The 23010-nt window shown below is 34.1% G+C and overlaps 1 protein-coding gene across 1 annotated transcript; it reads right to left on the reverse strand.

The window, feature by feature from the left end:
* Nucleotides 1–8992: 8992 nt before the first annotated feature.
* On the reverse strand, nucleotides 8993–18568 carry LOC127853422 (uncharacterized). The gene is made up of 6 exons (XM_052387947.1): nucleotides 18422–18568; nucleotides 13417–14864; nucleotides 12758–12966; nucleotides 12265–12457; nucleotides 11649–11834; nucleotides 8993–11387 (listed from the first exon to the last, which is right to left on the reverse strand). Exons 1-6 carry the CDS (start codon nucleotides 18526–18528, stop codon nucleotides 11191–11193), a joined length of 2340 nt encoding a protein of 779 aa, XP_052243907.1. The 5' UTR covers nucleotides 18529–18568; the 3' UTR covers nucleotides 8993–11190.
* Nucleotides 18569–23010: the final 4442 nt, after the last annotated feature.

Consider the following 23010-nt stretch of genomic DNA (forward strand, 5'->3'; position numbering starts at 1 on the left):
AGTCAACTTATCATTTATTATGTAATTATATATAATTCAATTGCTTGTTTTTGCATAAAAAAATAATAAGAAAATGATTTGGAATGATAATAATGCGTTTACCCTCTATGTATTGCATCACTATTTTTATGCGTAGTATATCGCCTTATAACGCAGGCGGATCACGCGTTGGGTGTATCAAAGCCAAGATGGCTGGTAGTTAGGTACGAGTCTACTCTTTACGGAGAATCCGGAGATGGACGAAGTGTTACGATTGATTTGTGACCTGTAAATAGCCTCCTGCTTTACATTACTATGCTAAGATGATTAACATCATGATTTCAATTGGATTTTTAAACCATTTATATGCCTTCATCAAAAATAAATATAATTTTCGGCGTTTGAAATTTATTGAAAGAGACGAAAATTACTTTTCCTTCAGTATGTATTTGCCGCTGGGGGCGCTGTAGAGGCACGAGGATATTCGTGCATGGTTGAACAATGGTCAGTTTTTGTCATTCAGCGCTGGGAACTCGCATGGTGAACGTGTTATATTTTTACGATGCTGCTTCAGCGAAGCAGGTCGTCTAAGTCATCATATTATGAAAAAATTCTTAACAATGGCGACCTATGTAAAAGACCGAGTTAGCTAAGATTGAGTTAGCTAAATTTTCTCAATCGTCATACCTCGCTGATTATCATTGATAAAGGTAAAGGCCTTTTGTTCCCGTCCTCTTTCAAATTTATCGAGGGTTTCGGGACAGGAACCAGACGCGAAACTGCCAGGTGGCACTTCAAACACTGGACGCTGGGAAAACCCCAAATGTTGTTATTTTTAGATTTGATCGAGAATTTAACCCGTCTCCCAGTTTCGCTGAATGGGTCAAGTTCCCCACGGGTACTACTTCCCCGTACCCCCAATTTTTTTGTTCGTACCCAAATATTTTCGTACCCAATTTTGTTTCGTACCCAAAGTTTTGTTTCGTAACCATTTTTTGTACCCAATTTACTTTCGTACCCAATTTTAGTTTCGTACCCAAATTTTTTTTCGTACCCAAATTTTTTTTCGTACCCATTTTTTTGGGCATAATTTTTTCGTACCCAAACTTTTCGTACCCAAATTTTTTTTCGTACCCAAATTTTCGTACCCACATACGCAATTGTGGTGATGTTGATAAACTTAAATTGATACGTTTATATCCATCCTCTTCAAAATCATCGTCACACCAGTACGGTCAGTACTTTGATTTTAGTAATTTGTTGATATTTAATATTATGGAAACTATATATGGAATTGAATAGTGATATATGTATTGAACAAGATTGACATAGGATGATACTGTATGATGACTGAGGAAAGATTATATTAACATACGCGTTTTTATGTGATGTATATTTTGTATGGTTGTTAGGATGTTAAGTTTAATAATAAATAGCGGACAGCCAGAATGTGAGTCTCAGCGGCTAGTACCAAAAGACAGAGTTGTGTTTGTGTTGTTATATATTTTACAGTGCATGACACTGTTCTTTCTTCTATCAAAACAGACAAAATGGCATCGTCAGTCGACACTTTTGGTTTTTTAGTTTGTTTGAAGCACAGGTTCATATTTATGGCGGGTTATTTTCTACGAGTTGTTATTTCTATCTTTATCATGACCTTTAGAATTACCCTCTATATCGGGTTTATTTTATTTTTCGTACAAATTTTCCGCAATTTTTTGCTTTACCACGTGTACCCAAAATTTGACAATAACTGCCAAATACTATTTCTGTATTGCGTACAGAATTACTGTGTGGCGAATTAAAACGCAGAGGGGATCTAAAATAACGATCGTCTTAACCTTAAAAGCCACATATTATCCTTTTTTACTTAATGCGACGAAAAACATTATTATATTACACCGGATGCGTTGTGGCCGTCCATCCGCACCTCAGATCTCATTTCAATTTACAATCGTGATATATCGACTATTTCCGGAATCCTTTATTTAAGCAAGTCTGCTGGTCCAGAGTGCTCAATGTAAAGGGTGTTGCACCAGTTTTATATAGCGATGATATTTCAACCCTATCGTCGGTAATATTCTATTGTCGTCGTCGTTGTTGTTGTTGTTGTTGTATTTCTAGGTTCCTCCGATGACTTTGCGAAGTACCCAAGACGATAGGTCGACTTGGTAGATAAATGGCTTGCACGCGCGAATGTTTAACATTATAAAATTTGAAAGCTTTTGCAAGGGGAAGACGCAACAATGCTCACGTGACCATAAAATTTTAACACGCTAAAAATATGGAATTACTTAACGTGGATGTGCGGGCTGCAAGACGCAAAGTAAATGTCTAAGACTTTATATAAACAATTCATAAGATTGGATGCGTGTAATAAAAAAAGATTAAAAAAACAGAGTCAACAAAATTTAAAATGGCGGTAATTTGAAACAGCGTGAAAGCACATCACAACCTAAAATAACACGGAATTTTCCCTAAATCTAACGATATTTACGTATCAAGCAAACTGTCTCCGTATTAAAAGTTCATTTAGACTACACTAAAGTCTGTGTATTACACACTATCTACCAGATTTTTCACACAAGCTTAGGTGGCAGGGGATATATCAGTGAAAGGGGGCTCCATGAAAATTACATATCTTTAGGGAAAGGGTAACCTATGATCTTTAAAAATCAATTAGGTATTTATAAGATGTATTTTTGTGTTAGGTTTTAGAAAGAATGTCTCCAAATTTTGGAAAAAACAACAACATCGAAACTAGAGACAGCTCCCGAAAGAGAAATTTTGAATCTTCAAAAAGGAGGTTTTCACTTTTGGCGGAAGTCAATATTTCACGCTGCAGAAACAGAACAGAACTTTGAAGGTAAATTGTGAAAAATCAAAACGTATGGGAGACACTGTTCTAGGTAGATTAATACAGCACAAGGATGAAATTAATGAGTAGTGTAGCCAAAACTAGGATTGCATTATGTTTGAATGTACTGTGCATGCCATGAAATGGGTCAAATTTCTCAATTTTTCATTAAAAATCAGGTGGGTGGTGGGAAAGATCAAGGACCATAGTTTCACAAGTGAAGAAGCCAGCCTTGTCTTTGGTTTAACAACTTGTGCTGCGGAAGTGTGATTTGCTGAAAAAATTTCACTCGTGGGTAGTGCTTAAATTTAATTTTTTTCAAAAAATCGTGCGGTGACTTATTTTATTTTTTTATCTTGTAATGATAACATAATGAGAAGAACGTTTAAAAGGTTTGCCGAAATTCTATTATTTTGAAAAAAAGTATCTATTTTGTGGGTGAATAAGTAAGATTTATATCAGTTTTATCAGTCTTATAAATTTATAAAACAGGATCTCTTTACATTTTTGTCAAGTAATGAATTGAGTGTGAAATGTTTATTCTCATGCAATAACAATAATTGTGATGAGGCTTAACTACTGACATTTTGCAAGATTCAACTTTTATTAGTTATTTTATTCATTTATGACACAAGTAGAAATGTAGCAGTTTGATTACAAACGTGCATGTCGCGCAATCGGAAATAAATTCAAAACAAGGCTGGTGATCATATATGTTTATTTCATTTTTCACAAGTAATTTGTATATATTATTTTCAGACAAACTTTTGAAAATAGCTATTCTTGGAAATGCAAATCTCCGAAACTTACTCAAAACCACTTACGAAACGAAATAATCCTTGCCGGACGATTAATTAAGATATTTAAAATATCAAGCTTCATAAAATGTCAGCATCCATTCGTATTTCCAGACAACATTACGTGTAATTGGCACTTAAAAACATATTAAAAGAACCATATAAATATCGACTATGACGACGTGTGGAAAATTACAGTTACAAATTACGGTCTGTTGTATGAGTATCAGAGTGGATTCAGGGGGAATCACTCCACTGACTCCTGTCTTATTCACCTGTCTGATCATATACGTGGACAAACCTCTAATGGCTTGTTTACTGGTATGATTATGTTAGATCTACAGAAGGCATTCGACACTGTAGATCATGACATTCTGTGTCGGAAGCTTCGTGCGATGGGAGTGGAGTCTGTGGAGTGGTTTCGCTCGTACCTAGCTGATAGGACGCAGTCTGTACATGTTAATGCCGCTAAATCGGATTTCAAATCGGTCGTGTGTGGTGTTACCCAAGGGAGTATACTGGGTCCTCTTTTGTTCTTGACCTACGTTAATGATATGAAAACAAGTATATCATCCAACTGTAAATTAATACTCTATGCTGATGACAGTGCTATTTTGTATTCACATAAAGATCCAAGTACCATCAGTCAAGTTTTAGGCAAAGAACTCGAGTCCTGTAGTAAATGGTTAATTGACAATAAGCTATCCCTCCATCTAGGCAAAACAGAATGTATTCTTTTTGGTTCGAAACGTAAACTCACCAAATCTCAGACGTATGTAAAATATCTTGGTTCTATTCTAGATGCTGATTTGTCCGGTACTTCTATTTTAAATAATATCGTCAAGAAGATTAACTCTAGACTTAATTTTTTATATAGACAACGTGATTTTTTAAATAAAAGTCTTAGAAAAAGCTTATGTAATTCTTTAATACAATGTCATTTAGATTATGTATCCTCTTCGTGGTATTGTGGACTCACGAAACAGCTTAAGCACAAGTTACAAATAGTCCAAAATAAAATGGTTCGTTTTATTAACAATTCCCATTGTAGGACATCACTTGTTGTATCGCATTTTGAAAAACTTGGTTTATTGAACGTTGAGCAAAGATGCAAGCAACTTCGGCTTAACCACATCCATAAGATTTTCTACAATAAATGTCGAAGCTATATGAAAGACAATTTTGTCAAATGTACAGATGTCCATCAGTATGGGAATAGATCCCGATTTAATTTTTATGTACCTCAAGTTGATGGCTTTACTAGTTCTTCATTTTACTACAATGGTATTACGGATTGGAATGCAATACCCGATAATATAAAGTCCATCGAATCGAAATTTACTTTTAAGAAACTTGTTAAGACACATCTATTAAATGATATGAAGGTAGACGAGAATTCCATGTATTTTTACTTTTAGATTTGTTTTATTTTATGTAATTCATTATTTTTTATATTTTTTATTCGTGTCAGTGTATTATCATGTCAACTTTTGAAAGATTCACTTAATTTGTAGAAGAAATCATGTGTAGGATCATGTCGATTATATATTAAGAACTGAAAAAACAATATATTTATAGTCACTTATAAGATCTGTTCGACTAAATCCAGGGACCCCGTTGGAAATAAGCTTTTTCATGTTTACATGTCTAAGCTTTACGGGTTATCCTGTGTATACATCATGTCGTTATCTTATTTGGATCTGTGATAAATGGCACCATTCATGTAATGCATGTTTCTGAATATGATAATAATGCAATCTATACGTTATTTATTGCCTTGATTGCATTGAATTGTAAATTGCTTGACATGTATGCACAAATGAAACAAACAAACAAAAGATTTGAGTGTTTGGATATTGTAATTTACATGACATTTCGCCTGTGGCCGACGTTGGTGGCTAGGGTATCAGATTTCGTTACCACCTAATAACGATTTACCCAAATACAAAATTACTCGTGTAAAAATATATTAATCAAACGACCTAACCAAGTTTCTTGGATAATGGTAATATGTTGTGATCTGCGAATGCATAAATGAATGAATGCATTCTTAATTGCAATATAATAAATTCGGATTGATTTAAACACGTTCATATGTATTTATTCAAGATGAATTTAACATTTTAAAGAAAATAATTAACACCCACTGAGGTTTTTTGTGATAATTTTAGCTCTTTAAAGACTAAACTATGCGTACTATAAACAAGAAATATCTTTTAAAATAGATATACGGCGTTGATTGTAGTTGGAGTTTGTGAAAGGTAAAGAGTTCAATGAATGAGATCAGGGATAGCGAATGTCTTTTTCTGTGCAGTTATTAGCTGCATCACACGCAGTACGGGATGTTACGCGGAGTTTTCGCGGCTTATTTTACATTATTACATATTGCTGGTCATAAACCTATAGATACAAAACAGAAAACCAAAATAAGAATGGAAGTGAAATTAAAACATATGAGTCAACCGGCCACACGCGAAGTATCCCTACATATTATAAAAAATTTTACGCGCGTTCTTCGAACAAATCTGTTTTAGTGGTTTGTCGGGCATTGCTATTTGATTCGATTATTAACAGTATCGAGAATCATCGCGCCCATGCTTAATACATTAGTCAATATGGTGGAATAATTCTTGTTAAATTAATTGCAAATAATATTTATCATGGTATTGTTGAAAACACATTAAGAATCTATTATTGACATACCATAATTTTATCGCTGAATATCTTCATTTAACATATTTCTGGTCTAAAAAAAGCCAGTTCACCTAGTTCACACTATAGCGTCTATATTATATTACAATTATTTTACTGGCCGCGAATTCAGGTCAGCACATAAGGTAGTCGTGAAGACGCAGCGATGACCTGTAAATAAACTCTGACATTCACACACACTGGCCGCGAACTGACCCTGATACCTCGCGGGTTGAAATGCAAATCATTAAAGTGAGGCAACGCTTCCACTGCTCTTTATACTTTTTGCATGTTAACATGAGTCAGTACTCAATATGAGAACATAGCCTTTCAGTAAAAACGCTTTTGCGCTAGCAATCCTCTGAAAATAAAAGGTGCACGCACAAACTGTATTGATATCGAGATTGAGTGTAAAACTGTTCTATCTATTAAGCCTTTTCATTAGAAGATAAAATTGTTTCATGCTGAACACGCAGTAAAACAGTTTTACAAAGACGCGGACATGTTTCAATGTTCTTGCCGTATGCTCAAATCAGCCTATGGGATAAATGAAGTGTATTCATTCTGACCTAGCCGCGGGGAATTTTATTTGAATTTTATAGGACAGTTACAAAGGTCAGGAAAGGTGAAAAGCTGGCGTATACAGCTACGCCGAAGAAATAATTTAATATATTATTTATGGTCACTATCAATATCTGTAACGTAGCAGCTGTGAAACGTTGATGAGGTAAATGAGGAGTCTTTTTTTACATCGGGATCAAACTATTTTGCGCCCGGGTGACACTCTCTTGCGGAAGGCGTAGGGCTATAGCGCCTTCCTGAACAAAAGCGAACATTTTACCGATTAGCTTAGTACAGTGTAAACTACCGCTGCATTTTAGACATTCGGCAGCGATCGACTTGCGACCGTGTTCGCTTTTTTTTAAACTGAACGTGCAATGTTTTTATTCAACTCATAATAAAAGGTTATACAAATTAAAAAAAGCATCCCTTAACACCAGGCACTAGGCATTCGTTACTACCCTCCTCCCCCAGCTGCTATCCCCCCTCCCTCCCAAAATCTAACAAATGTCAATTTGTTATAGAAACTAAGAAGACAAAAAAGTCAGTAGAAAGAAATTATTTTTTACTTAAATATATATAAGGAAGATGAGTTCGGCACTCCAGCCAATTTCCGAAGCCCCTACTCCATTAATTTTCAACCGATTCGCACAATCTTGGTATCAAACAACGCAGAAGACTTCATAATAAATGAATAAATCGATGCATGTTCGCATATGTCTACCGTAAAGCGGCCATCAAAAAACAAACTTGCAACAACATTTCCAAGAATCGATCTGATTACCACGAAAATACATTGCAAACGTGCATAATTCGGTTGGACAGTCATATATACATGTTTAAAAAAAATTCGACCACCTTTTTGTCTTGTGATTTTGTAAAACAAATGGACAATTTTAAGAGTTTTAGGAGGGGATAGCGGCTGGTGGAGGGGGGTAGTAACGAATGCCGAGTGCCTGTGCCCTTAACACGTTAACGTGCATCAAGCATATATGGCTAACGTGTAAAATATTATCAATTATAACGTAATTAAAAACGGTATTTCTGTTTTGTCTACGTATATATATGTTGGTGATTTGGTGAATCTTAGTAGGAAAAGCAAGTGGCTATGTATATATTAAAACCTTATATTAAATAATGGTGGTAAATTCTACGGGAACAATCCAATTAGAAAGTATCTGGTTTTCTCGCCTGCAAATAGGCTTTTTATTGTAGTTAAATTGGTAAATAGTGTTTTTTTTTAATCATATAGTTTCCAATTACAGCTCTTATAATACCATGTATATTTGACTAGGTTTACCACTAAATGATTTTCTGGAAACAAATATATATATAACACTCCGAAGAAATATAATATTAATATTTCCTTTTAGAAATGAAATATCCATAGAAATATGGGTTATTGTTCACGGTTTTGAATCCAATAGTGTTTTCAACTTCCCACAACAGCCATGTAAGGAAACATACCCCGCCTCAAGACGGCAATTTTTTTAAGGGACCTAAACAATTTTAGGAACTCGGCTCAGATATCCTTAAACCAAATGGGCATTAATAAATTTCACAAAGATTGAACTTTAAATGCAACTTGTTTATTGTGTAAACAAGGCTTAACTATAGCCATATACGTAAAACTGTCCCGTCCCATCAAACGTATCGGAACCATTTTCGAAATCAGCCGAGATATTATTATAACAAATGTTCTTACTAAGTATCAATAAGAGTGATCTTTAAGTGTGAATTCGTTGTTTTTTCTTCAATTCTACCTAGTGACCTAGTGTTTGACCTAACGTGACCCAGTTTCTAACTCGACCCAGGTACATAATATGCTCTGACTAAGTTTCATGAAGTTTGGACAATAAGTGTGGCCTCTGGATTGTTTACAACACAAATGTTGATGACGCTCGGTGGTATAAGAATCACCTTTTGGTGGTCTTTGATCCTATACAGGAGATTCTGATAACATCATTATATATTTTGGAATCGACGATGGTATAATGTCTTTAACTCGTTACTGTTACGAATATAATAGAAATAAGGAGATCGTTGTTTTGTTTATTTATATTTAAATAACTCAATTACAATAAAGATAAGAAACATATATGCAAGTTGAACAATAACATTTAACACATTTAAAGCTGCAAATGAAATAGAAGGACGACGTACCTAATACGTCAATCAGTATAACCAGGTGTATAATTCGATACAACTAACAATAAATATCTTCATTGTTTGCATTGTCAAATATAATACAGTTGCTATTAACCTACATTTTCATAAATCCAATACCAAAATTTGCTGATACACAAAGTAATATTTATGACGTATATGGTAAATTAACATGTAAACATCTAAATAATATTTATTCAAAATACATGCAATATGTCCATATATATAGATTGATTTTGATTTCAATAGAATATATTCATAGCCATCTAAAATGCTAAACTATACTATTTTTTAAAGATAATTATAATATATATGCATTTTGACGGTTACATTATCCATTAACGTTTAACATACAATATTTGTAACTAACTTGAGAGAAACGACGTATATTACATTCATTAATTGATAGACCAATCATCATAAGATGTCGATGTACATGTTCTTTCAATACACCAAATCAAATGTTTAACATCAGTTCTGAATATGTTATTTGAGGTTTACGCGACTTATTAATAATTTCACCATGACTCAATAGTGCGGAATTTCGTTTATCTGTATAATATGCCATTTAATAATCGTTTCAGTTTAAGTGTCAGTTCATTCTTGTTATAAAGCATGGTTTCAGTTCAAACAAAATATCACAATAACTGTGGTTTAATTGCACTTTCAAACGAACAAAAATAATGTAATTTTAACTTATTAATTTAACTATACAAAGCATATCCTAGTATGTAGTCATAAATAAATGTTGTACATAATAAAATTATAAATATTGCAGACGGGTTACTAAATGAATGTTGAAATATCCCATTTGTAGCGCAAAACGTCCCGAGATTAAAAAAAAAGTGTCGGCTAAGTACACACTTGTTATAAGCGTAATCCATGGCTCTTTTGAATGTTTATGTCAAATTATCGAGCGCGTAAAGATACAATCAAATAAAATTAATCATAAATATCCCTGGTTAACAGTCGTATATATATATATCTTGAAATGTTGCAATAAACTTGATAAAAGGAAGTTACATTCGTGGTTATTAATAAACTCAAGAGGAAAGGAAATACATCACCGTACAAGAAAACACATGTTTAAGATAAAAAACATATGCAATAATTTACTTGTTCGACGCATTATAAAATACACAACTGTTATTTTACAGTAATTCATTATTAAATTCTCGTTGACATGCATGTCAGATCTGAATAAAGACATTTGAAAAAAATTCGATTTATTTTTCCCATCGTCATCGTCGCGTCAAGAGTCTGCTTGCCAAAATTAATTATCTAAATGAACAAGACTATTGCCAAGCAATATATGGCCCCTACCGGCCCCACCATTGTCAGATTTTTTATATATATTTGTTGCCATAGCAACCAGAATTGTTGACGAAGGAACAAAATGAAATGACGTGCATAATGTCCATATTGCCATCTATCCATGTTTAAAGTTTCATGAAAAAAATATGAAGAACTTTAAAAGTTACCGCAGGATCCAGAAAAGTGTGATAGACTCACAGACTCACAGACAGACGCTCAGAGGGAGAACCATAAGTCCCCTCCGGTGAAACCGGTAGGGGACAAATAATCAGAACATCACTAAGCAAAACAATTGTTAACCCAATTTAACATAATTGTTAATACTCTAACAGTAAACATACTTATTTTTGTAGATATCGTTCGGGAATAAAAAGGTTAAAGGAAAAAAGTTTTCATGTTTCAAGCTCCTGTCACATTGATCCTTATCCTGTTGACATCAAAAGCAAAATGCGTCTTTCTTTTATCCCAAGTAATACAAACATAATCAATGCAATGCTCGTAGTTAAAAGCGTCGTTTCGATACTGAAAACGAAATGGTCTACGTACGGTCCGAATTACCGACCACACGGAAAGGTGCAAAACAGTATGTTCCCACTTCTTCGTAGAAAGTCAATTGCATTTAAAAAGTATACTAGTATTGTAGTTCTAAAACTAATTATTAAATGCCACTCAAATGCTGCCTAGTAACAAAAAAACGTAAAGACGTTTGATCTATATCACAAAGATAAAAAAAATATATGTCATAAACCAAAATGAATAAAACACTGTATAACCAGATTGATATTTGATGTTTGGCACAACATTTTAACGTCATCCCAAAGCCATTCAACCTAAATAAGCCCGTATGCTTCCTTGAATGTTCGCCCTGCAGATAGCGCATTTTCTCAGTGCGCTTGCGCATTTCACACACGTGACCATGTGACCACACGGCACGAATACCACGCACGCGTTGTTATCCATGCACACCTTGCACATAAACTGCTGCTTAAGTTTCTCATTTTCATCCAAAATAGCACTGATGTCTGAAAAAATACAATTCGTTTTGATAGCTTATGATAGCAATTTACACAAAGATATTTTCCAATTAATTGTAATTTAACACTAATACTATTTCTTAAACATGCCTTTTTAAAGTACTGATAATATCATAAATATTATCCAAATAAATGACAATTTATGATATGTTAACGAGTATTTTACAATCAAAAACCTTCACATAAAAACGCTTATAATACCTAATTATATGAACTCGTGGACAAAGGTAGACATTTAATTACACCAACCTTTGTTTTCAGAGCTTGTATCTAAAGCGTTATTGACGTCATTTGATTTCTTCTTGTTCTTCCTTTCCTTTTTAGGTCTCGCTTCTTCGTTGATTTCTTTAGACACCCCTGGGGTGACGACAGATGGTTCTGTTCGCGGATTGGCCAGAAGATAGTCGATCAATTCTTCGGGCTGAATTTTGTATCCTGCAACAACAATAATACTTTCTAAAGTACAGATATAATATTGTTGAATAGGGACTTTTTCACAATGATTGGCACAAATAAAGCATATAGCTTGAACCTTCACATAGTCTTCTTTCTCAGCCTCATTTTATTTACTCTGTTGAGGGTTTATTGTTTGTGTTCGGTATTAAATAATGTGCGTTTGATCTGCTAATCTTTATCCCAAAATGACAGAGCATGAATTGATGAATATGTATTCCCCTTCAATAGGTGCAGCTGAACATTCAATATGATCTACACTTATTAAAAAAAAGAAATGTACTCCTGATAGTATGTATATTATAAATGCTTATATTTATTTACATGTGGAAATGAATGAAAGTGCAAAATAGCAAAATGTGTATATTTCTATTATATACTTCCCGTAACAATATCATTAAATAAGTAATACCTTCAGAATGCGTCCTTCTTATATGACCCAGGGCGAGAATCACATGCTCTTTGTCAAAGCCCATATTAGCAACAGAGTCTACCATCAAGTCATCAGGAATCTGTAAACTGGCAATGTCAGATGGAGGAGCCCTTGGATTGGCTCGATGTTGAGAAAACAGTTGAGTTTCAGAAGTTCGTTCCTCTTCTGTTGTCTGTGAATAAATCCTCACATTTTTCAAGGTTGTTTTATAATATAATTAAGATTTGCTTCTGCTTCTGAATCACACAAAGAAATCCGAACGTTAAAACAAGACTACTTTAATTGTAGGCTATTGTTAGGTGCAGAACACGATCAAATACACCTCATATCCTGTAATTTTGGCGATTGTTTTTTGTTTTGTAAGCATGATAGCTGATTGATTGATGTTTCGTTAATCGTTGTTTTAAGCGAAGCACATAAATAACAAGCCCAATTTGGGCATTAATGTGTTTCTTATTATAACTGTGCTCACTTGAAGTGTCCGTTGGCTTGATCCAATGTCAAGACCTCGTTCAAACGCTCTGCCCATGCGAGCCATGTCGATGAAGTCCTGGCCCCTGCGCTGTCGAACGTACTCGCAGTCCGGGAACCAGTACGCATGCTCCATCCAGGGGTCGTCCCCTTGCTTCCAGTTCCTCATGCCGCCACCACATTGGAAGCAGCGGACTTCATCGCCAGTACCTGAACACACAAATTATATGTATTACTATAATTAGCAATAATAAATATTAGATCTCAGACTACTCATGTCAGATTCAGTGAAAATATCGACAAGAGGAGGAAAAAAAGATGCTGTTTGAAACTGCACATCGCCATAAACACATTAAAACAAACACAGTCAATAAATTAACATGACATAACATTTTAACCTCATTCTAGTCCTACAAATCTCGATATATGTGTGAATATACCTTTGACTATTACAAACCGTTTTTACGCCATGTAAATATTACACTGGTAAAATATGTATTTTAAGCACACATTTACATAATAAACACTGTTCAGCATTTGACAAATATTCGGCATACAGTAATATGCAATAATAATTGTAAATATCAATTGCGGTTCATCATATTATTTTCATCGTATTGTTGTAAAATATTGTAATATATTTCAAATAATTATATAAACCTGTATAATAAAGCCCAGCGTTGACAAGACTATTTATCGACGCATTATGTGAGTTGGTCCAGTTTAGGAAGGTAGACGTACGATTTTCGCGACTGGCAAGATCAGGATGTCTAGCGCTTGCGAATAGAACGTTATCGGCGTAAGACAGTTGCTCAAGTGGTGTTTCTGGTTTATGACTATCACATAGATGAGCATTCTTCTTGGATTTATGTTCAACGTCACCCGTTCTGTTTATATGTTGAATGTTGACGTTTTCTGGGCCACCGTTTGCGCCGCTTACTTGTTCACTATTAGTGGTTTTATTATGATCACTGGTGTCCTTGTGCATTAGAACGTTTAAAGAGTCCTTGCCAGTCACGAATTTGCATTCGGAAGATAAATCTTTGTGCGTTTTCTCAATTGTTACATCCTCGTCCCATTTCACTACTTCTAGTCCACAACAAAAACATTTGCTGAGATTCTTCTCTAGATTGAAGTAAAATCCATTCTTTGCTAATTTAATGAATGAGATGAAAATAGAATCATGGTTATCTGTACATTTCTCATACGTTCTAAATCTGTCAAACTCTCGCACCATCTTCATATTATCGGCAACATGATTTGTTTCTTCTTTTGTTTTATGATAATCTGTGCTGTCATTTGGATTTTCTCCATTTGAATCTTTGACACTATTACTTCTACTCGGCATGTCCTTGTGCTTCATACCATCATGATCCACGTTGACCTTCGAAGTTTCTTGTTTAACATGTGTACATGGATAGCACACCACTTTAGGAATATGAGGCGAAATATAACTGTAAAACAAATGTTTAGTTAAACCCTTTAATTCGATATAATGCGTAGGTATGCTTTCTTTGGTGATTTCATGAGAGCATTCCTTAGCTTGGAGTGGTTTTAACATCAAGCAAAGAACTATAAAACAAACAATATAGTTAAAATAAGTTTTAATGAAATCAAATAAGCAGCTTATGGTTTTGAAGTCTTTCATAACCGAGTGAATCTTCACATTAATGTATCGTCTACACGTATTGGGTATGTACAATGAAATTAAATCAACGCTCCCCAGTTCCAAACGTTGTGGCTGTTCCGTTTTACGTAAGATTGGGAACAATGTTTTTACATAGGATGTCATCGTAGAATGATTATGTTTATCACAATCCATATTCGCAACTAAGCGCGCGTTCAATAGATCTTTCTCCCGTACGATTACTTCACCAGACTCATTAAAATACACTTTCTCATATACAGTGTGATTATTGTTATATATGAAGAGTTTACATAGCCATCCATCGCAGCGTGGATCCCGCTCACACTGAAGACCTGTTGTGAAACAAATACTTCTCATAAAGGCTCTTTGCGCTTTGCATAAACAGGTGCCGTCTCTTTTGTAACCAAACGAGCTTGTGTTTATCGCTTCTTCGTAACATGCAACAAAAACATCGTCAAAACTGAAACATACGAAAAACTCATGCATTCTGATGATCGACATTTAAGAATAAATATGCGATTTAAAAAATATCAGAATATAAAAATAAAAGTAGAATATAATACAGAAAACCATTTGAAGACAGTTTTTTTTCCAATTTATAACAAACCACTCAAGTCCCTTTGAAATTTAAAACTTATACCAATTAAATATTTGATATTATATAGAAATATTTAGAGAATATTTAAAGGTTGCTGCCCCTTGCTCGTTATTGACCTATCCCACTAGGTTTGTCAACACAAATAATGTAAAAATATGTTGAAATTACATCGAGTCTTGCAAAATGAGTATAGAAAACGACCAATGAATAGACTATGCTATTCAGCCTTTAGACCAATCTCCACGCAGAGTCTTTCCTTGCTCTCACATACAAGCTCTGTCGTCACAAGAAAATCCTACCAGATTTGGTAGGATTTCATTTTATTGGTTCAAGTATTATATTATAAAAAATAGCATCTTTTTCTTTTACAATTTGAAAAAAGCATAAGTTTAGGTTCATTATAAAAAAAATAAATACCTAAATAAAAAAAGTAAAAATAACAACGGTAAAAATGTTGTACCACGTGGCTACTCTATCATCACGTGGTTGGTTATGAAGGCAGGGATTTGATCCAGCTAAGCTGGTTCCCGTCAAATCTCTGCGGGGCGGTTGCCTTTAAATGTACTGGGCTAAGAAGTGTCTGGATTATTTTAATTATTGCATAATGTTCGGCTTCACACCCTGTTCCTTTTTAGCAAAACTTTGAAAAAAAATTATTCTAAATCGTTCACTATAATATACGTGTTAATATAATTTTAGCGATTTCATGTAGTTTAACTCGTGTTCCGATAATTGAAAAGGATAATGGAATATTCACTCACGGAAATACCATGCCTAGATATTTGATTAATTTTTTGAAACATCGAGAGAGGGCACACTTAGAAGTTCTAAATCATACTCTTTACTTTCGTACACTTTTTTAAACAGTGTTATGTCTCACTGGAGGTATTGGATGTACGAAATATCACTAGGTTTTTTATGTAAAGAGTGTATTAAAAACTGATAAAACTAAAAAAGTCCAGTCATCATTAGATAATGGAGATGAAGGCTAAAAAGGATCCTGATCCTAACTTACGAGCCTAACAACGATTCTAAGGTAATAATGTGCTTGCATTTCGGTTTTTACTTTGTATAAAATAGAGCTATCAACAGAAAATAAAAGTGTTTTTGCTCATAGGAAGTTACTATGCTTTACGCAAATACTGATATTTGTCAGTAAACGATGAAATAATACTTAATTATAGTTTTTATCAAATAAGACATGATTATACATTGATGGAAAAAAAAAGTTTAATGTAATATTCGCTGCTGCATGATGCTAAGGGGTGTTGCGGCAGTTTATTTAACCGAGGATATATTTATAGCAACACCGATGATGTTATTATCACAGCTCAATTTTGTTGTTATCAGTATCATCAGAAATGACCGAGTTGGTTCATAATACAATTGTCAGTGGTTCGATCCCAGGCGGGGGTTTAACTTTTTTTAAACTTTTTTGTCTTCCTTCAATTTCATACTTGTTTTATACTGGAGCTCTTTAGTCCTGTTGTTTACATTTATAAATTTAAAGCATTTAAACACAAACTTCAAAACATGCCGAAATCTGTGAACACGTAAGTTATTAATGATTAAGGTCGAGTTTGATACTGTTTGGTATTATGTTTGTGATTATATATTGTTTTTTAGTAATGTCTTTTGGTAAGCTGTTGATATCCCAGTTAAGATTGTAAACAATTTCTAAGGTTTATTCATATTTCTGACAATCTATTTACCGTTACTTGGGTTTTGTCTTATTGCTGTTTTTTATAATGAAATTTGACGTCTAGACAGTAGGGATAATTAAAACAAAAAATCTCTGTTAAAAGTGCGGTGACCCCCTTTTTTATTTGTGTTTTATGATGACAATACGTAGGTGAACATATTTGAGCAGTTTCGCAGAATTCTATTTGGCAGAATTTTTTAAAATTCCATTTATGTGGTTAAAATAGTAAAAAAATATGTTTTTTTGGTGACATATAATTAAAACAAAACAATTCTTAAAATTTAACTTGTGTACTCCATTTTATTGGTAGTGTGTGGTTTAATTAAATGGTATATGATGTCTCTTAGCTAAAATAAAATCTACATGTTGCCAATTTCATAGGTTATTAATTATTTTTACGCAATTAGAGATTTTTTAGTTTTATTGAAAAGTACATGTTATATAATGGTGAATAAAACTAAAACAAGGCCGGTGACCCTATGTTTTTATTTCATTTTTCATATAGTATTTGTATGTATACCTTAAATATAATTTTTTGACAAAATCTATTTGATGGAAAAAAAATCAGCAAAACTGCAGCAACACCCTAAAAATACAATGCTCGCTGCTGCATATATTATCGTTCTTGACTATAATAACCCAGTATCTATTTATAGTACGAGATTGCTGAAATAATAATAGATCTAAACGGGATTTCATAAAACTATTTCCAGGATTACAAAAAAAGGAATGGAAACGTATGGGAATAATGTTAAGTTTTTATGTTAGTCAGATTATGCGTCACCAATCAAACATCACGCTGGCGTGGTAGTATTTTGACTAATAGAACTAGAGAACCCCACTGAGGGCCCTATAAAAACGAAATGCTGAACAGCAAGACAGCCCCATATTGGACATATATGGACCGAAGCAGAAGATCTCCGGAGGGGGGGGGGGGGTATCTTCCCGAATTTTAGGGTAGAGGTTTCCCACTGAGACTTCCGAAATGTGACCCATTTTTATACCGGAACTCTGATAAAGTTGACCCATTTTGATACAAGCTTTTTGATAAAGCAGACCGATTTGTATACGATACCATTGAGAAAGTGGACCAATCTCAATACAAGAATTTTGATAAACTGGACCGATTTCAATACTAGAAAATGAAAAAGTGGACACATTTCATACTAGAATTTTAATCTCTATCATATCAATACAGGATACTTATTGAATTTTCTATTATGTGTTTATTTGAAATACTTCATATATGTATCATGCAACTTTGTCATTTAAAATTCATACACATTTTGATACTTATACTTTCAAATCTATATGCATTTATATACAAGCAAATTTCTGATTTCAATACCCATATCTATACTAAGATGCTCAAAACCATGCCCATATCCATTTTAGTCGAAAACTCACCCCATATTTTCGGCACACCTCTATATACCCGTATATAGGAAGTAACCCCCCCCCCCCTCCCCGGGAGAACATCTTTTTCATTTTTTTCGAACCATAGCATAATGTTCGCTTTTAAATGAATATCACGATTAAAATATGCATGTTTTATTATTTATATTAATTCAGAGAAGTCCATGTTTTTGTTGTTGTCACATTAGTGTTTTTCGTAGTTAATAACTTATTACGGCTTGTCAAGTCATTTAAGACATGATATCATTTGTATATGGCAGCTAAAAAATCGTAAATTACAGAAGTAAAGTGTTGTTATTACCTTCCATATGTCCATCGCAGAACCTCACTGTGCATCCGAAAATGTGCATCCCAATCGACACGGTAAGTAATCAACCATGCACCAAGCAAACTATACAAGAACTTCATGCTTTTATATTGATATTATATTGATATTCAAATACACTATTTACTTCGCTAAGTTTCTCGCAATAGTGTAAAATAAAATCCAGGATAGCAATATTTATGTCAGTCCACTGTTTGGAATTACCGAAAGTAATCAGAGTGCAGGATCCCAGGTTACTTTGTGGGATCCCAATTAAGCATTATTTAGCAAACAGCTAATGTTATTACCTGATGTCTTATATAAATGATAATTTATTATTTTTTGCTATTTCATTGTCGAAAAAGAAATTTGTTGTTTTAAAAAGTTACCTGTGAATATCGAACTGTTGACCGGTCAACAGTTTGAACTTTTGCACGCTGGAATAATGACGGCATTTCGTCGAAAAAATGACGTCATTTTACAGTTAAACAGTCACAATTATTTATTTTATCGATTACTGTTGTGTGTAAATAAAAATTTAGTTTGCTGTTATTTCTATGTTGGAAATTTGATCAGGTAATAAAACACTTATTTCATGGATGCTTGGTGAACAGTCTAAACTGTTGTCCCTCGGTATCAGGGCTGACATTTGGAACTGTTGCCCTCGGCCTATCGGCCTCGGGCAACAGTACCAAAGTCATCCCTGATACCTTGGGAAACAGTTTTGACTGTTCACAGCGCATCCATGAAATAAGTGTATATTGTTACTCAAAATTTAAAGTCGGTTCGGCTTTTCTATGGAAAGCCTTCTACCTGCCACTCATGCCGTATCCGCGCGAGAAAGAGTTGTATAATTTATGCAACAGGTTTGAGTTCTCCAACTATATTCATTCATCAATGAGAACATTAAACGAATGTCGTGTAAAAAGTAAAAGTTTCGAACGGAGAAAAGAATCAATAAACCATGAGTGTATTATACGTGTCGCGGAAGAGATTGTTTATGAATTATTAAGATTGTTTAGGAATGATTAAAATAGTCCACTTTCTGCTGCGTCTTCAGCTCATACATAATCTGAGGCTATTAATAGATGCGACTGCCGATAAACAAGGGAGAGTCCAATTGCACGGGTGATAACAACGCAACAGTATAAGGTTACGCTTGATAATCCGAGACTGTTAATAGATTCGGGAAAACAACGCAATAACATAAGGATACGCTTGTTTATATTATCAATTTATAAAACGTTGAACACGAGTTCAACAATAACTTCAGAGATACGATAGACAACAACAAAAATGCTTCATAATCGCTAAAACCGAATATAACAAACAATTAAATATAATACGAATGATCTGTTTCGTAACCTCGCTCATGCTTCTACAGAGGGGATTTCTGGGAAACGTTCTTTTGTTTTCAACAGATAGCGGCAATCTTTTGTATTTACGGGCGCTAACTACGCAATAGTAGGAGGTTAAGCTTGTTTATATTCACAGTTCTCAATTTATAAAACGTTGGACATGAGTTCACCAATTACTACAGGTATATTATAGACAACCTCAAAAATGCTTTATAATCGCTAAAACCGAAAACGACTAAATAGAACAAGAAATATCTTTTAAAAATGTAGTCGGCGTAAACACTGACTTTGAAAACTTTTAAAAGTTTGTAATGTACTTTTCTTAATAAAAAAATAAAATGAAAACAAAACGTTTTACTATTGTGGGGTTTTTCACTTGTAAGTTGCATATTCACCACATGAAATGTGTGTTGTCAGTGTCAAACCACACATTAGTGTAAGTAGATAAAAAATATACTACGGAAGTGTACATCATATGTGTCTTCACATGCCTTATTATGAGTATGTTTCTTCACTATCTAAATAAATCGTATATTAATATTTGATTTAAATGCAGTTTTCTTTCGACACATTTAAATCACACATTCATAGCCTCGTCATGCGAAAATGGGTCTTATGCGTTTCGGCCATCGTTTCTTAAACCCGACATGTGCATTTGCTCAGTAAGGTCAGAGGCGATGCTGTTCGCTATAAAGCACTCAATATGTTATGGTCTCATAATGTATCTCCTGACCAGACTAAGAGATGGGCAGGCTGTGTGGGCTTTATATATGAAGGGCGCGTATGGAATAAGACCCACTTTCGCATGACGAGGGTCATTAAAAAGCTCATAATGAATTGTAAATGGCACATTTTACCTCAATGCTTTTCGATACAAAATTGAATTCAAAACAGCAAACTTGTAAATAAGGGCAGCCTATCCAGGCGTTCAGGGACGATTTCCAGACGTGCTGCCCGAGTACAGCAAACATTGTGGTTGGATAATTAGACGATTTTCCTCTTATCGTGACACTATACTATTTTGGTAATGATTGTTTTCTCATCTTGAAAGCAAAACTGAAATTCTGCGAGATAGATTTTAACGCGTAATTGTAACTGGGCCACAATTTGTGTCGTTTGAACATTCAGAGAGTAGTTCGGGATTCCTTACACTGAACAGTGCTACATCCTTTGCGCTGAGCACAGACACAGTGGTGTAGCCAAAGTTCAGAGGTTTTCTCTCGAATCAGCCTATGAAATATTCGAAATTATTCATGCGTGTCAGCTGGCGTTATGTACAACTCATTAAGATGAAAAGCTGAGTAAAACAGCTTTGCCGAAAAGCGCATTAGTGCTATATACCTATTTTTAGGTAAGAGTTGTTGACACCGTGTGAAGTGCTAGAATTACAAGTAATGAATAAACAACCATGTACGGGTCAACAGGGCTGTCTTGATGACTACCTAATTCGTGAGTAAAAAGTATTGCTCGCAGATTTATTTTTTTATTTATTTTCATCGATGATCTTCTTGTATATTTTGAATTTGTATGTGGTGTCAAAAATCTAAAAAAAAATCAAGTGAATTTTCATCATGAAATTATATTCTTTGTGAGATAGGCATTCGATATTCCAACAATATTCATTTAATATGATGGTGATTGCAAATTGTCTTTATATTCATTTCTCACTACCATTTTCATCATACTTTCTATGCTTTCAGAACGGTCAAAAAGGCCATGTTGTTTTTAATTTGTCTAAGTTATCTCTATGAAGTTAATAGGATGATAAAAAGTGCACACAAAGCTCGACCCGTGCGTTATGACACACTCTTCATAAATACGAATGGCGTGTGTTCATTTCAAACTTGCGATTAATTTTGAAAAATGAATTGCGTCTTAAATGATTCAATAGCGAACAACTTCAGTGCCTTCATCGCTTTGATTTATATCTAAATCCGAAGTAACATTTTCAAAAAGAGCTGTTCATTTCCATCTGACCAACCTTTTTTGTTTTGACCCTTATCTTTGTTGGTATTCTAAGTAAGGTTTTCTGCGTTCTAATGGAAAGTACAATGTTTGTTTAAAGTTGCTACGGGACGTTTTTTCTTATGAGACGAGTCTTAACTTCCGATGCATATCCTTTATGTCGCTTCGATTTATTGCTAGTAGACGACCAGCCTAACCACTAGCCCCTAGAGACGGCTATAACGGAATATTGAAATAACAAAAAATATATTGATAGTTTGGGAAAGAAGTCGAGTAAAAGATATACACTTGCATTTACCAATGGGGTAATCACGTGATAGCAAGATAGCGACGTCTATGCCGAGACAGTTATTTTTCGCCGTTTTGATACCTTTATTACTTGTGTTTAATTTTTAAATGACGCTCACTTTTCAGTAATATAGGTACAAATAAGCGTTAATTTCGTATTTAAATTCGCTTTATATCTCGACTTTACTCCCCGTACAATTTCTAAGTGGAGCTGTAATTGGTTCATCCCGCTAAGAAATTTCGCAGTCGAGATATAGAGCGATTATCAATTAATACAAAATAAACGCTAGTAACTTTCTTGCTGGTATGGCTGGAACGAGAATGGCTTTTAAAAAAATAATACAATTAATAAAGGGTATTATCACAACGGCGAAAAAGACATGCCTCGGCACAATCTCCACGCAGAGTTGTCTTTCCTTGCTTTCACATACAATCTCTGCCATCACAAGAAAATCCTATCAGATTTCATTCGGATTTGGAAGGATTTGATTTTATTGGTTTAAGTATTATACTATGAAAAAAATAGTATACTTTTCTTTTACAATTTGAAAATAGTGTTTAAGTTTAGGTTCATAATAAAAAATAACCTAAATAAAAAAGTAAAAATAACAACGGTAAAATTATTGTACCACGTGGCTAGGCTATCATCACGTGGTTGGTTATGATAGCAGGGATTTGATCCAGCTATGCTGGTTCCCGTCAAATCTCTGAGCGGAGGTTGGGCCTCGCCATCTTGACTATAAGGTGATTAATCCCTCTGATTTATGAAAATATTTATTTTTAAAACAACGTGTGAACACATTTCATGCAGGCGTATTTATTTAGCAAAGTTCATAGCTGCAATTAAAATACGTTATTATCGCGACATAGTCAAGTGAAGCTTTAGGAAAAAAATATTAATAACGTGTTTGCGTTCGTTCTTAACATTTGTTTTATACATGACGTACATCGGTCTGGTCTGATGCATAAGTAGGC

The sequence above is a fragment of the Dreissena polymorpha genome, chromosome 12 (assembly GCF_020536995.1).
Source record: "Dreissena polymorpha isolate Duluth1 chromosome 12, UMN_Dpol_1.0, whole genome shotgun sequence".
Taxonomy (NCBI): Eukaryota; Metazoa; Mollusca; class Bivalvia; order Myida; family Dreissenidae; genus Dreissena; species Dreissena polymorpha.